We start from the raw sequence: 15,729 nt of genomic DNA, 5'->3' as shown, positions 1-15,729 counted from the left end.
ATACTGAATTTTTTATTTTTTTATTTTTTTTAACACATCCAGATATTTATTATAAGTAATACATGCCAGAATACCATTCAAAAGCTAAGTAATATCCCAAGTGATTAAAACTAAGAAAAAAGGGGCATGAGTAAAAGAGGAAGTGTTTTTTTTATAAAGGTGCTTATTTTACAAATTATTTGGGATGTTTACTTTTTCTTTTTTTTGTGTGTGCTTTTATAGCTATTACTGTCTAGTTTATTTTTTTCTCCTTTATTAATTTATTCTTGTTACATCTCAATGGTTATCCCATCCCTTGTATCCTCCCATTCTTCCCTCCCTCCCATTTTCCCCTTATTCCCCTCCCCTATGACTGTTCCTGAGGGGGATTACTTCCCCCTGTATATGTTCATAGAGTATCAAGTCTCTTCTTGGTAACCTGCTGTCCTTCCTCTGAGTGCCTAGAATGTCCTCCCCTCTGTCTCAGTTTCCTGGTAAGTGAAGGCTTTCGTGGGACATGCCCCTTGGGCTAATATGCAGATATAAGTGAATATATACCATTTGAGTCTTTCTGCTTCTGGGTTAACTCACTCATTATGATCATTTCTAGCTCAATCCATTTATCCACAAATTTCGGGAATTCCTTGTTTTTAATAGCTGAATAGTATTCCATAGTGTATATGTACCACAGTTTCTTTATCTATTCTTCTATTGAGGGACACTTAGGCTGTTTCCATGTTCTGGCTATTATGAATAAGGCTGCTATGAACATGGTTGAGCAAATTTTCTTGTTGTGTGCTGGAGCATCTTCTGGGTATATTCCAAGGAGTGCAATACCTGGGTCTTGAGGAAGCCCTATTCCCATTTTTCTGAGATAGCACCAGATAGATTTCCAAAGTGGTTGTACTAGTTTGCATTCCCACCAGCATGAAGGAGTGTTCCTCTCTCCCCACATCCTCGCCAGCATGTGGTGTCACTTGAATTTTTGATCTTAGCCATTCTGATGGGTGTAAGATGGAATCTCAGAGTTGTTTTGATTTGCATTTCCCTGATGATTAAGGAGGTTGAGCATTTCTTTAAGTGTTTCTCAGCCATTTGATATTCCTCTGTTGAGAATTCTCTGTTTAGTTCCAAGCCCCATTTCTCAATTGGGTTATTTGGTGTTTAATTTCTTGAGTTCTTTATATATTTTGGATATTAGACCTTTGTCAGATGTAGGGTTGGTGAAGATCTTTTCCGAGTCTGTAGGCTGTCGCTTTGTTCTCTTGACAGTGTCTCCTGCCTTACAGAAGCTTCTCAGCCTCATGAGGTCCCATTTATTAATTGTTGACATTAATGTCTGGGCTGTTGGTGTTCTGTTCAGGAAGTTGTCTCCTGTGCCAATATGTTCCAGGCTCTTCCCCACTTTTTCTTCTAAGTGACTTAGTGTCTCTGTTTTTATGTTGAGGTCTTTAATCCACTTGGATTTGAGTTTTGTACAAGGTGACAAATATGGGTTCAGTTGCATTTTTTTACACATAGACATCGAGTTAGAGCAGCACCATTTGTTGAAGATGCTATCTTTTTTCCATCGAATGGATTTGGCTTCTTTGTCGAAAATCAAGTGACCATATGTGTGTGGATTCATATCTGGGTCTTCGATTCGATTCCACTGATCAACCAGCCTGTTGCTGTGCCAGTACCATGCTGTTTTAATTACTATGGCTTTATAATACAGTTTGAGATCAGGTATGGAGACTCCTCCGGAGCACCTTTTATTGTACAAGATTGTTTTAGCTATTCTGGGTTTTTTGTTTTTCCATATGAAGTTCAGAATTGAACTTTCAATGTCTTTAAAAAATTGTGTAGGTATTTTGATAGGGATTGCATTGAATCTGTAGATTGCTTTTGGTAGGATGGCCATTTTTATTATGTTAATTCTCCCGATCCATGAGCAAAGAAGATCATTCCATCTTCTCATGTCATCTTCAATCTCTTTCTTTAGAGTTTTGGAATTTTTTTCAAACAAGTCCTTCACTTGCTTAGTTAGAGTAACTCCTAAGTACTTAATATTGCTTGTGGCTAATGTGAAGGGTGTAGTTTTCCTAATTTCTTCCTCTGCAAGCTTGTCATTTGTGTATAGGAAGGCTAGAGACTTTTTTGAGTTAATTTTGTATCCAGCCAATTTGCTGAAGGTGTTTATCAGCTGTAGGAGTTCTCTGGTGGAATTTTGAGGGTCACTTATGTAGACTATCATATCATCTGCAAATAGGGATAATTTGACTTCCTCCTTTCCCATTTGAATACCCTTGATCTTCTTTTGTTGTCTTATTGCTCTGGCTAGAACTTCGAGTACTATATTGAAGAGATATGGAGAGAGTGGGCAGCCTTGCACTGAATTATATCTAATACATAATAGACTATTGATTTTATTAGTATGGGAATAGGATGGCTTATTTATTTTGAAAGTATTACTTAGGCAGCTGTAGATAAAAAGGATTGAGAGAACAACGCCCAGGAGCTTTTAGAATATCCCTGATATAATCTACATATTAGCACTGGAACACATGGAAAGAGCAGCTGCCCCTGGACCTCCGGGATAGCCAAGGGGGACCTGGAGCTCTGTATCCCCTCCTGTCCTGGAAACTCCAACTTAAGTATTTTGGAGTCACTGGCAAGGTTACTCACCAGATTCACACTCTCGGATGTTCTGCTATTCAGACATAGGCACACACTGCCACCATCTTGGCAACCTCCTGGTTCCCTCAGATGTGAGCATCTTAGCCTGATCTTTGTCAGATTCCTGTTTTTAATGACAAAAACAGGCTTGTAGATAAGATAAAATGAATTGCTCGTACAATAGAAGATAGTTAGGATTACAGAGGGAATTCAGTATTCCAAGGGAGCAATATTTTAATATCATAGTGACTGATACTGATTGTGACTGAGTAGTGAGGAACATGGAGCAGGTGAAAGAAACCTTCAAAAGGAAGGAGACCAGAAGAATGAGGGGAAACCCCAGCCTCCTACTGTTAAAGCAGGTAATAAATAAAGAAGGGTCGGTCAGTGCTTTGTGAGGAAGCTGCTGATGGAGCCTGATGTTCTTGGTGACCTTCTACAAAGGCTCTCTGAAGGGATGAAGGGCCATCAGTGCTCCAGTTGGGGGGCAGGGGTGGGGGCGGTGTGGGGGAAGATATGTTCCAGCTGCCATTGCTGCCTCGGGAAAGAAAGCGAGGTCTAGCTTAGGAGAAAGTCTAGTCCATTCTTAAAGTGCACTCCAAATTTCCTGAACTGAACTGGCAAATAGGAAAGAGGTTGACATGAGGCTGAGTAGCTCCAGTGGGGACCACAGAAGTGATGGAAACGTGCTTGGATAGAAGCACAGTGCATCTGGCAGCCAAGCATAGTCTCTGTTGTGTGCCCGAAGAAGTAAAGAGCTGAGGGAGTAAAGGTCGGTGTGCCCAGAATGGGAGACTTTTGGAAAATAAAACCATTTCTATTTTTACCGGGCATTTAAAAACAAGTTATTATTCTCTCATCTCTCATTGTATTGAACTTCTGGAACTCTTACAATAACGAATATGCAAATTTGAAGAGTTTTTTTTAAAATAATGCAAGAAAATATAGGTAAATTACAAGGTTAAATGTGTATTTTTAGTCTTCAGTTAATGTCTTATCAGCACGATTGTATTTTTTTAATTTAATTTTATTAATTTATTCATACCACATCTCAATGGTTATCCCCTCCCCTGTATCCTTCCATTCCTCCCCCCCTCCCCCCTACCCCCACTTCCCTCCCCTATGACCGTGACTGAGGGGGACTTCCTCCCCCTGCATATGCTAGCACGGTTGTATTTTAATGGAACTTGTTATAACACGCTTGAGTTGGACCTTTATTTAGGGTTCCATCAGCTTTATCCCATGAGAAACCCCTTAACACTCCTGCTAGATCACTTAAGTTATGAGAAAACCTGGTCTTTTTTTTTTTTTTTTTTTTTAACCTCATTGGACTGAACTACTCAAGGTCTGGTTATGTCTTATTTTTTATTGTCAACTCCCAGAGCAGTACGCGTTAGATTATGACTCTTGAAAGGAAGGATGGCGAATTATTTCTATCAGGGCATTTCTCAGATGCTTGTTACCCTGGCCTTGCCTTAGCTCACATTATGACTAATCAGCACTTCTTTGGGTGCTAAGACATTTGCTTGGGTGTTTGGAAGGGTGAGTGCACTCTGGTCTGACGTGCCGGGCTAACTCCATGCAGACACTTCAGTGAGTGTATGGGGATTTTTGAAAACCTGCAGCCCCTCGACTCCCAGGACCAGTGAGTGTTGTGCATTGCAGTGCAGGGAAAAGATGGGCCTAGTGTTACCGTTCACGTATACAGCTACACATGCCTTATTTATGGGTGCATCACCCTGGCCTTTTTTGTTTGTTTGTGTGTTTGTTTGTTTGTATGTCCTATGTCCCCATAGAATCTATCATACCTACAGGATCACCTGTCCTAGCTGTCTTCTGCTGTGGTCCAGTAGTCTGAGTTTTTATGGGGCTCTGACTTCCCAGAGTGATTGTTTAACTCATGCCAACCCTGGCTAGACTTTAACCTTTCACAAAGGCAGAGACATGTCTATTGATCTCACCATAATACCCCCAGAACTTAACACAGGCATAAACTGAAGGAACCAGTACACCGTGGTAAACCCTGGGCATGAGATTCCATTTTCTCATCTGTTTAAAGTTTACGTGTTAGTCTTTAACAATGTCATTGCTAAGGCTCATGCTCTTTACAGATCTAGGAGTTAGCTTTTTATAACTTTTTTCTCATAATTGTTGTATACATTAGTGCTTGGCAGTTCAGTTGGTACAAGATGAAGGTATATTCAGTCCTTTATATGAGATAATAAACATTAAATTCCTTACCTTCACCTATAGAATATGAGCTGAACAAGCCACAATAACCCAGAGTTAAGTGGTTAATAGTGGGGTAGGGTCATTTCCATTGCTTCCGTTCTCCAGGAATCAGCATTCATATTTCAGTTTTGGAAAACTCGACGTGTCTAAATGTAGAACTTCCATGGAGGACTCTATCCTGAGGACAGGTGCAGCCAGTACCTTAGGCTCAGATCCCAATCTGACCATGCTTATTTATAGCTAGTGCTAAGAATGTCCCCATTACTGGACATGAGGCTCACATTCAGGGATTATTTAATGGAGTAGTAGTCAGGCAGGATAATCCACAGATATGTATTCTTAGAGATATTTTAATGTATTTAGATGCTTAAAGTTAATATTTGATAAGGCTGGAGAGATGGCTCATTGCATAGGAGTAGTAGGTGCTTTTGCAGAGTATCCTGGTTCAGTTGTAAGCACACATATGGTGGTTCACAACTATCTACAAGTCTTCCAGGGAACATGGTATTCTCTTCTGACTTCTGCTGGGCACCAGGTGTGCATGTAGTATATAGACTTGCTTGTAGGCCAGTAGTCATACAAATAAAATAAATAATAAAAATTTTTTAATGTTTCTTCTGTTTGTTTGACATAGATGGGAAAAAAAACTATTGAAGGAATGGGAACTTACTACATTTGATTAGAAATTTGTGTATTTCTACCTTCATATTGTGCAGGTAGCATTATCTACATCTGAGCACTTTAATCCATAACAAATTTTACCCTCAATGAAAAATATGGCTATTCATATATTTTTCTACTGATTTAGCCTTAAATAAAAACTGTGTATATGTTATAGTTTCTTATTCCAAAGAGAATGTGAGAGACGTTACTACAATGCTTAGTGTGTGTGTGTGTGTGTGTGTGTGTGTGTGTGTGTTTTAATCAATGAAATACCACGGCTTGGGTTCAAAGTGTGAAAGAATTGGGGAGTGGCAGAAGTGAGGCACAGAGAGCGAAGATATTTTTAGCAGCAGCATGTGCTTGATTGTTAAGCCTAGAGGAAGTTTCTGATGGAGTCATGCTGTTACAGAAGATATGGACTGGAATTAAAGCGTGTGTGTGTGTGTGTGTGTGTGTGTGCGCGTGCACGTGTGCCTTCGTGCATGCATGCACGCATGCTGTTGAGAGGAACACCTGATTATTTCCTGAGAGTGCTCAGAAAAAAAACTATGTTCATATGGTTTTGTTTGAAAAGTCAGTGTGCTAAATTTGTGGTCCTTTATCTATAAGTAACTATAGTTGAACTATGCCAGCTGAGGTTTGTGGGAAGTGATTTTGGTCATGGGAAATAGGTGGTAGCAGGCTCATCCTCTTGAATGGAATGTGAGTGGGAGAGGAGGAGAGAAGAGCAGCGACAGGCTTATGCTGCCTCTTTGTTGAGTTATGCCTCCCAGTGGTGTTGTCCCTCAGCCTTCTGATGTCCCTGGGAAGCTAGCCAGGTTAGTCACACATTTTCTTCTTCGCCAAATGAGATTTCATAAGTTACTTTCTAGAGACAGGAGGGATGCTTTCAGTAGCTTCTCTGGAGAGGAGCTGACTCTGACCTCTGCCTAGCAAAGTCCCACCCCTCTAGACATAGCTTCTGAAGTGGCTCAAGGCCAGGCATTGGAGACAGAGTGAGACCCACATTGTCCACTCTCCCTGCCTTCCTGACAGAGTCACAACTTGTTATTGACAGTGGATTGCTTAAGTAGGCAACTTGCTTGAGACAGAATCTCTGAGCTGAAGAGTCTAATGGATTCATGTGAAGAGGTTTAAGTGAACCTGAGTTGGTATGTGCAAAAATGATAAATACGTATTTTATGATCATCAAGATAATACAAGCTAAGTAATGGAATAGTACTCAATACCATGCATGCATCCACATGCTCAAGGTATCACCCGTTGCTTAGGTAGGTGTGTGTGTGTGTGTGTGTGTGTGTGTGTGTGTGTGTGTGTGTGTGTGTGTGTGCACGCACGTAGGTGGACTTGCAGGACTCAGCCTTCCCCATACATTCCAAAGGAGGGCATTTCGGTTGCCATTTGTTAAGTCTTGTGCACCAGGGAAGAGCCAATATAAGTCAAGTAATGCAGCAACATTCTCTCTATACTGTCCTAATATAGCCCTAAAAGGACAATTGCCATGCCTGTTGTGTACTTGTTCCTTCTAATTTTATAATACATATAGTTAGTTACTTATGGCTTTGATACAATTATCTGTGTAAAGGAAAGCAGGCTTCATTTTAGTTCATGCTTTTGGGGATACAGTCCATTCCCTAACCATGCCATTCTAATGGCTCCATTTAAACAAATTCTATAGCTCTCAAAAAGCACTAGTGTGTGGGGAAGCAAGTATTCAAATAGATACATGTGGGGCTTCCTTCACCCTCAAGCCACTTCATATTAGAAATAATGTACTAGTAATTTTGTTAACGTTTATAATGTGGCAGATATTTTACACAGTTATCACAAATACTTATAAAACCAGCAAAATAGACGTTATGTCCCATTTTGCATATCTAAAAAACTGAGGCTTAAAGTCATAGGACTAGTAAGTACAAGAGCTAGCTAGGATTTAAACGCAGTTTATGAAAGGGTTCTAACATGTGTCAAGGTGAACATTTTTTTTTAAATAATAGTAACAGTATAACAAAGTTTACAAAATAATATATAAAGTTGCAAGTATGTGGGAAACTGAAGACCAGAAACTCTAAGTAAGTGGAGAGTGTTATGTAGCACATAACAGACTCTACTTTTAAACCATTTGAGCTGGTCACACCAACACCTGTTGGAATTTTTGAAGCTGGCACTACACATCAGGCAAAACCACGGTGGGAAGCTAAGGGCAGTGTGATGAAGAAAAGTCGAGGATAATTTTAGGTGGGGGTTATGTATGGCCAGTCTGACTTTTTGTTTCTTTCCTTTCTAGGTGACAGCTCCCTCTGCCGCCACCAGCAAGTCTCCCAGCATGAGTACCACAGGAGCTAAGGTAAAGCACCTTTGCCGGGTGACCTGACTGAATGCCCTCTTAGCTTGCTTGTGAGCACCTGTTGGCAGATGCGTTCCTTAGCTTAGGACACGTTCTCATTCTGGAAGTTAGCATCTTCTTCCTGGGTTGGAAGCTTGCACACTTCTCCTCTAAGACATTTCTGTTGTTTGAAACTCTTTCAAAAGACTCACTGCTGATTCTTTTTTTTTTTTTTCCCCTTGATTATATTTTTGAAAAGGAGGGAGATAATCTGGCTGAGTACATTTCTCTGGGACTGAATAAGTAGGGATTCTAGCTTGGTGACAGTTGTGATGTTTTTGGTAGACATTTGGAAGTGAAAAAGCTTCTCCTAAGTGATTGCAGAAGCGGAAGGGAAAGAATACAGATGATTTCTGATATGTGGATCATGGAGTAGAGTACTGTCTCTTTGAAGAATTCCTTTGAGCTATGTTGGTTATTTTTTATATTTATTCCTTGGAATTTCAGAAGAGTAAAAGGAGTGTAGTTGTTACACAGGGTGAGCCTACTTCTGAGAGATGCTTGAAGCTGCCCTAACATTTTTACCTTAGTTACTGCAGCTCAGGCTGTTTCTTAGAAATATTTCAGGGTATAAATTAAAGAGGAGACATTTACAAAATGTTCTCAGCTTGTTTGTTTGTATATTCCAGTGTTTTACTATGTTGAGAGCTTCCAGCTCCATTATTATCAAATTGCTCTCTCTACATTTTCCAGCTTATGTTTGCCTTCTGTCTCCCATGTCACTGTTGGGTCTCAGAAGTTTCCTATTCCAGGGGATATGGCAGCAGAGGAATTTTATCACCTCATCTTGAATTAGAACAGTGAAAATTTTCTGGGAGTAAACTGTCCATTTACCTAAGTTTTATAAAGTTTTGCTTTAAATTTCATATTTATCTCAGGATTTTATATAATATTTTACCTTTATGTTGATTTCATAATCACATTAAAATATTAATTATACTATGTATTAATAACCTATTACTTGACATTTGTTCAACTATTTTAAAATAATATACAAAAATTATATATATGTACACACACACACACACACACACACACACACACACACGCACCTATATTTGTAGTTCTGGGGACTAAATGTAGGACTAAACAAGTAAGTTCTATACCTCGGAGGTCTGTCCCTAGCTGCCACAATCTATCTTGATATTGAAAGACTAGAGAAGCAAAGTAAAACATCACTGGATTGGCCATCAATGGCAAGGAAAGACAGACATATGGGCCGTGTCTGTTGTTTTGGCTCATGTAGCCGTTGCTGTGTTTAATCCCATGTTTCAGCCTGAGGGCCAGTACTTGTTGCCATATTGCCATGGTTTTGAGAGCAGGTGCTGTCAATCCTTAGACATCTCAACACATCAGTCATAAGCCTTAGGAGGAGGAAGGAACATGGGAAATGGGAGAGCGGTGAGGACAAAAATGAGACACATGTGGTGAAGTAGTCTTGTTGGCTGATTTAAACCATTTTGGCCTCTGCTTTCTTTCCTTGTTGTATTTCAGTCACACGGCTCAATCATGGTGTCTTTCACTGCTTCTGCTGTTTCTCATGATGACATAGTACTGACTGCTGTGATGTCCTCATGGGGATGTCAGGAGCTTGAGCTTCATTGGTTCATGTCTGCAAATGTTTGGATCTTTTAGTGAAAAGATGCTAATTCATGGAAATACAGATTATGGATCCTTTTCTTGTTTGCATTGCCAGACTGTGTATGAAGCGAGTTGTAGGTGTAGGTTTGCATTCGTATTTCTCACCCCTGGAACATTAGAATTGGTTTTCATGCCCTTGATTAGAGGGTGGAAGGTCATGACGGAACTCCTGAGAGCCTGTGCATCTGGACGCGGAGCCAGGCAGCATAACTGAGAATGCTGCTTCTTTACCATCTGTGGTCCTGGGTAGCCCCTCTTTGCTTCAGGGTCCTTTTCTGTACAGTGTGAAGAACAACAATAATAGCACCTATTTCAGAAGACTGCATAAGGAGACAAATGGTGAGCCGGGCCTGTCCCATAGTAAATGCTCACTGTGAGTGAGCTATGGGCCAGTAAAGAGACCGTGCAGCGTGGAGCTGAATACACAACTCCAGCTCCGTCATACACTCTTTTGAGAATGTAGTTGACTTTTTCCAATCTTGAATTATTTACAGAAAAGAGGTATAATAATATTATTGTCTCTGAGAGTCATGACACATAACAAATTAGCTGATAATTGAACTTAGGAAACGTCTTGGTACCTATCTGTGAGCTGATGGATAAGCCCTAATGTATTGCTTTTCCTATTAGTATTACATTTGGTGGCATTACTACCAAAATTTCTTTGATTATTGATTTCAATATGTTATATTAATAGCTGCTTAGGTCTTAATATACAGTCTTAATTGTAGTTTGAAGATTTCCCAAGCAATATCTTGATTACCGAATTATCACGTTGAAAGTACTAATAAGTTCAAACAACGATAATATTAGCTGACTTATTTTTTTTGTAAATTATTTAATAAATTTCATTTGTGTAAACTATAAAAGAAGACTCACAAACAGAGGAACATAAACTAAAATTCCTCAGCAAAGATGGATCAGCAATCTCACTACTGTGTGAAGGGACCCCAAATTTCTTTAAAAACGTTTGCTAACAAGCTTTGATCCCCTCCCCACTCTCCACCCCCGCAAACAATAGGAATACATGTGTAACTGGAAGGCATTTCATGGAGATGACTGTACCTTCACCAGAAAAGCGCAAGACATGATAAATTAAAAGAATATTTGATTTAGCTTCTTCAAATAACAAAGGTTAAGTAATAACTTTGCTGGCCTCATCAAGCAGCCAAGAGAGGAAGTGTAGCAGGAGGCATTAAGACTGCCTTGTGATCACTTACCTTGGAAAGTTTACAGAGCATGAACCAAGTTTTTGTGTTGACTTCCATGTCACTCTATCAGCATTGGTTGTATGTATTTATGGAAGTTTTGCTGTTTGTATATTTGGACAGGTCACCTTTAGCTGGTTAAAAGTTTGTAAAACATTGCACCAAACGTCCTTCAGAAGCATGTTTAGAACCTTAGAATACAATTCTACATTTAAGAATATGACATATAATTTACAAAATTGTTTTTTAAACCATGGATGGAATTCCAGAAAGCTTATAGTGACAATTGTGACTTTTTGTTTGTGTTTGTTGGGTTATAGCTAAACACTAGAAATACAGATAGAAAAAAAAGATTATAATAGCTTTCACACAAAAAGGAATATTAAAAATTAATTTTATAAATGAAATTCTCATTAAAAAAACAGAGACTCAACCTGAAAGACTTGATTTCTATCCTAGTGTTTATGTGCCTAGATCCTGGTGGAGTGAGATGGGTTCGGTTGGAAGAATAGGTCTTAGACGAACATTTTGGCCCATTACGTAGATGGTCAGATACAAATGAAATTCCTCTGGGGCTTATGCTCTTATATTAGGCTGTTCCAGTCAGCAAACAGATGGAAGGACCACGTCCTCCTGACAGGAAAAAGCACAGAAAACAGGTGATGTGGGTCATTGTGCCCGGCAGCTCTGTTTACTGGTCACTTCAGCCTCTCAGCACGTGCTATAATTCCAGACCATATCTTCTGTAACAGCATGACTCCATCAGAAACTTCCTCTAGGCCTAACCATCAAGCACATGCTGCTGCTAAAAATAACTTCGCTCTGTGTGCCTCACTTCTGCCACTCCCCAGTTCTTTCATACTTTGAACCCAAGCCGTGGTATTTTATTGATTAAAAACCACGCACGCATGCACGCACGCACCATTACTGACTTGGAAGGACAGAGATCTTGTATTTGAAGGGAGAATACTTTTATGTTTGCTGCAATGCCATTAGTAAAAAATTTTTATGTATCCTTGATTACCTGACATATGACTAATATCTGAAGTGTGTGCTCAACTTAAGTCATAAACTTTATATTGATAATACCAGAATCACATAATTGAAGAAAGTCTGTTACAATCATAGTAAACTGTCTCCAGTGTTATTTTTTAAATTCTTTTTTCTTTTGTTTTTTCCCCCCTGAATTTAGGCTGTGAAAACAGAGTCTGAGAAGTCACAATCAAGTGAGGTAAATGATTTAAGTCTGTGAATTATTCTGACTTTTTTTTTTAATAATAATGAATAAGTAGTTTGCTATATGGAATTTGTAAGCTAAGATAAATGACTTTGGCTATTCTGTTGAATATAAATTCATAGAGTACATATAAGATATTTACAACATTAAATCCATACATTGTTAAAATATATAATATTTCATAAACAAAAGTATTTTGCATGTCATTTTATTCAAATATAGATTTTAATCATTTTTTTAAAAAAGGAACAAAGGAGGAAAGGTCAAGCAGAGGATATGGCCTGATAAGTAAAGGTGTTTGCTATGTAACCCTGAGCACTTGAGTTCAACCCTCAGAACCCACAGCAGAAGGAGAACAGCAATTCCTGAAAGTTGCCATTTGACTTCCACCATACCACTATTTCACAAGCATGTGAAAACACACATGTGCACACACACAAATATACAGGCACATGTACTCATGCACACGTACACACAGATACATCTATACATATGCATGAGTGCACACATATGTATCCATACAAACATGCACATACACATAGGCATACATGCACGCACACACAAGTATGCTCCTACGCACGCACTAATAACTTTAAAAGGACAAAGGACAGTGCAAGCTATAGGTACCTTGAAACACCAGGATGAGTGTGTTGAACCTGCCCCTAGGTCTCTGGTTGATAGTGAGCAGGTTAATCTTCACAGACGTCTCTGGGATGAGTCACTCGGGCCCTCTTCCCAGGGATCAACTCTTCTTGCTTCCGTGATGCTTGGCTGTCCAGTCTGAAAGTCATTCTGCCGTCATAGAAAGGTGGATTCCAGGGTGCCAAGAATAAACAGCACATCTTTCCTTTCAGTACAGTGCTGCCCTTTAATCTTTTTAACTGTTTAAATGCTGAGGACCAAAAGGTTTTCTGTAGGGCAGAGACCTGAGGCAAACATGAGACGCACAGGTACAGATGGGGCCATGGGGTGAAAGGTAAGGCTTGTCTGATTCTGTAACAGGCTGGCCAGTGGGCTCTGTCTGCAGCCGTTGCATAGTGTATTCTAGAGGGACGAATTTAGAGACTAGGTAAAAATTGTCTTCTGTTCCACATTTCAGTGCTGGTTAAGAGAATTTCACCTTTGGGGATATTACCATATTGCATCTCTCCTGTGGACAGAGACTTTTCAAAATGCACTCAGGGGGACGTGGGGTATCACTCACTGCTCAACACACATAGTGCTCACCTTAATCTTCTGACGCCTTTGTAGACAGTCTGGAAGCTCCTAATTGATCTCAGGGAATGTGCACAGAAGCCAGGAGTTTAGAGATGTGTGTGTTTGAAGACATATTTCTAGAGAAAAGACTTAAGCTTTCCTTTTTGGTGTGTGAATTGCCACCAATGGAGACTGCTGGTGGGTCGCTGTTGACCAGTTATATGCCTGGAGCTTTTCCTGAGGACAGAATAGTTTAGTCAGAATTGTATTCTTGGGGCAATTTGGAATTATAAGAATAGAAGCTTTTAATGTAATGACTCAGCTTTTACTTCTTCAAAATTAACAGCAGTCTGTGGTTCATGAGAAAAAGCCTGAAGAAAGAAAGCTAAAGGAAAGCTCAGAGGTAAGTGCCTGTGGCTAGGACTTGGTCCTCTGCAGCAGGATCTGTTGGGGTTTGTACTGACTTCTTTCCTCAGCTGACCCAAGTGCCCTCATGTGGTAACAGTGGTGTTCTGTAGCCTTTATTGTCCTGCCACTACTGTAGACCAGGCTGGACTCAAGCTTGTAGAGATTCATCTGCATCTGCCTCCCTGAGCCACCACGACCCGATGTGGTCAGTGATTCTTAATGAAGATTTTGGGAGGATTTGAAGTATTTCAGAGTTTGTACCTAAAGTACAGTGACATTTTCCTCATACTAACAGATATTTATATAATTCAAAAATGCAAAAAGTACAACTATTAGACACATCCTTTGTGCTTTTATTCTATAAAGAAAAGTATCTGAATATTTTTTATTTTGTTTTTGTTTTTCAAGACAGGGTTTCTCTATAAGATAGCCCTGGCTAACTCCTTTTGTAGACCAGGTTGGCCTCGAACTCACACAGAGATCTGCCTGCCCCTGCCTCCCAAGGATTAAAGGCATGTGTCAACATGCCCGGCTCTGAACTGTTTTAAACCACCATCATGTTAATAATATATGTGTGTGCTTTCAGCCCATAAACCTTCCCAAGCATGCATCAGACACAAGAAGTAAGCATGCTCATAAAGAAAAAGCAGTTTCCAGGTCAAATGAGCAGCCGGTGTCAGAGAAGAAGGCAGAACCAAAGGTGAGCTTGATAAATATGAAGGCACTAATGTCAGCTTGAATCTGTGGTGTTGCACTGGAAGCATTTGATATTGTAATGATTAGGTACTGTTGTTGCATTAGTTTTGCAAGAAGCACTGTAGGAATGTGGGGTTATGGAAGGCCTGAGAAAGGCCTGCAGATAGACAGACAGAGAGACAGACAGACAGACAGACAGGCAGGTATGTATACATATATATTCTGGTGTCTCCCAAGCAGAAAGTTTTAAATTAGGCTGCCTCCTAGGCCTCTCTAAACTTGGGCCAGGGCAACTATTGCAGGTGTTGGTGACATTTGAAGTTCATGATCTTGATCGTCGTCAAAGATAATTTAATTAGTCCTGTCACTCTACTACCTCTGTTCTCAGACAAAATCACAAGATGTTCCCTCTGCTGGTGGAGGGAGTGCGGTTGCAGGAGTGACTGTGGCTGAGGCATCGGACAAAGCAGCTGACAAGGTGAGCGAGCACACATGTGCAAACAGAACATGAGGTGCTGTGTTTACTGGGCTTCTGCTTTATGAAGCAAACATCAGACAACCTAACGTTCAGAAATACTGAACACTGCTAAACCAATTTGAAAATGAGTAGATTTAAGGTCAAGGACTAGATATCTTACAAGAATTTTAAAAAATATATTCAAAGTATTTTTATGCTAGCTACAAACTAGCCTATGTTGTCAGTAAAAGCTAAATGATCCAAGAAAAGTTTACATGGAATTCTGTTATGCATTGGCTTGATTCTGGAACTTTCCATAAGTGATTTTATTTTACTTTACCCCTGATTTATCCTCAAGTCAGTAGGATTAATCAGACCTGTCTTATTTTAGTATGTGGCAGATTTGACGCAATACAGTTAACTGTAGAATGTGCTAGCTGCAGGTAGCCCATCTCATGTTAATATGGCCATGATTTCAACTCAGAGCAGACTAAGAGAGGCCCCTCTACAGAGACATTTTTTAAGGAAACTGTGGTTTCCGTCTGACTCAGGAATCTACTGGACTTTGAGAGAGTAGCTCGCCTTTGAGGTAGGCCTGGAAGGACACCTGGGATTCTAGGCTTGCAAACACATCAAGGTGTTGAAAAGTTTCAAATGAGTTCTGGGCACAAGCTCATTCCAGTGTCTGAGAGCACAGAGTCCAGAGGTTGCAGTAAGACCAGAAAGACAGGTTAAGGCTGCTGGAGCTTGTGGGTAGTGACAGGAAGGTGAAGGTTGCTTGGGGCCATCTCCAGGGTGCTGGTGAGTCACTATGTAGCCTAATGCAGAACTATGATAGAAGAAAAGAGGGGGAGCTAGTCAAACTTATTGCAGGTGCAAAGCCTTCAGATTTAGGAAGGAGTTGGCCAAAGAGTGCAGAGGTAAAGTGAAACTTCAGAATAAGTAGGCTGATAACACTGAAGTAAGA

The 15,729-nt window shown here is 40.0% G+C and overlaps 1 protein-coding gene across 15 annotated transcripts in view; it reads left to right on the top strand.

The window, feature by feature from the left end:
• The window catches only part of CAST (calpastatin), a 100,226-nt gene that overhangs the window by 43,292 nt on the left and 41,205 nt on the right, over positions 1–15,729 (top strand). For 9 of the 15 annotated variants that reach the window (XM_084801136.1, XM_084801140.1, XM_084801130.1 and 6 more), the window contains 6 exons: positions 7,820–7,879; positions 11,361–11,426; positions 11,960–11,998; positions 13,548–13,604; positions 14,196–14,309; positions 14,694–14,783. In XM_084801136.1, coding sequence (XP_084657262.1) covers positions 7,820–7,879; positions 11,361–11,426; positions 11,960–11,998; positions 13,548–13,604; positions 14,196–14,309; positions 14,694–14,783 — 426 coding nt within the window. The remainder of the gene's footprint in view (positions 1–7,819; positions 7,880–11,360; positions 11,427–11,959; positions 11,999–13,547; positions 13,605–14,195; positions 14,310–14,693; positions 14,784–15,729) is intronic. The other 6 variants (XM_084801143.1, XM_084801139.1, XM_084801132.1 and 3 more) reach the window with 1 other exon arrangement.

This window comes from Acomys minous, assembly GCF_964271855.1.
Source record: "Acomys minous genome assembly, chromosome: 11".
NCBI lineage: Eukaryota > Metazoa > Chordata > Mammalia > Rodentia > Muridae > Acomys > Acomys minous.
The sequence above is the reverse complement of the archived record's forward strand: the minus strand, read 5'-3'. Positions and strand labels throughout refer to the sequence as shown.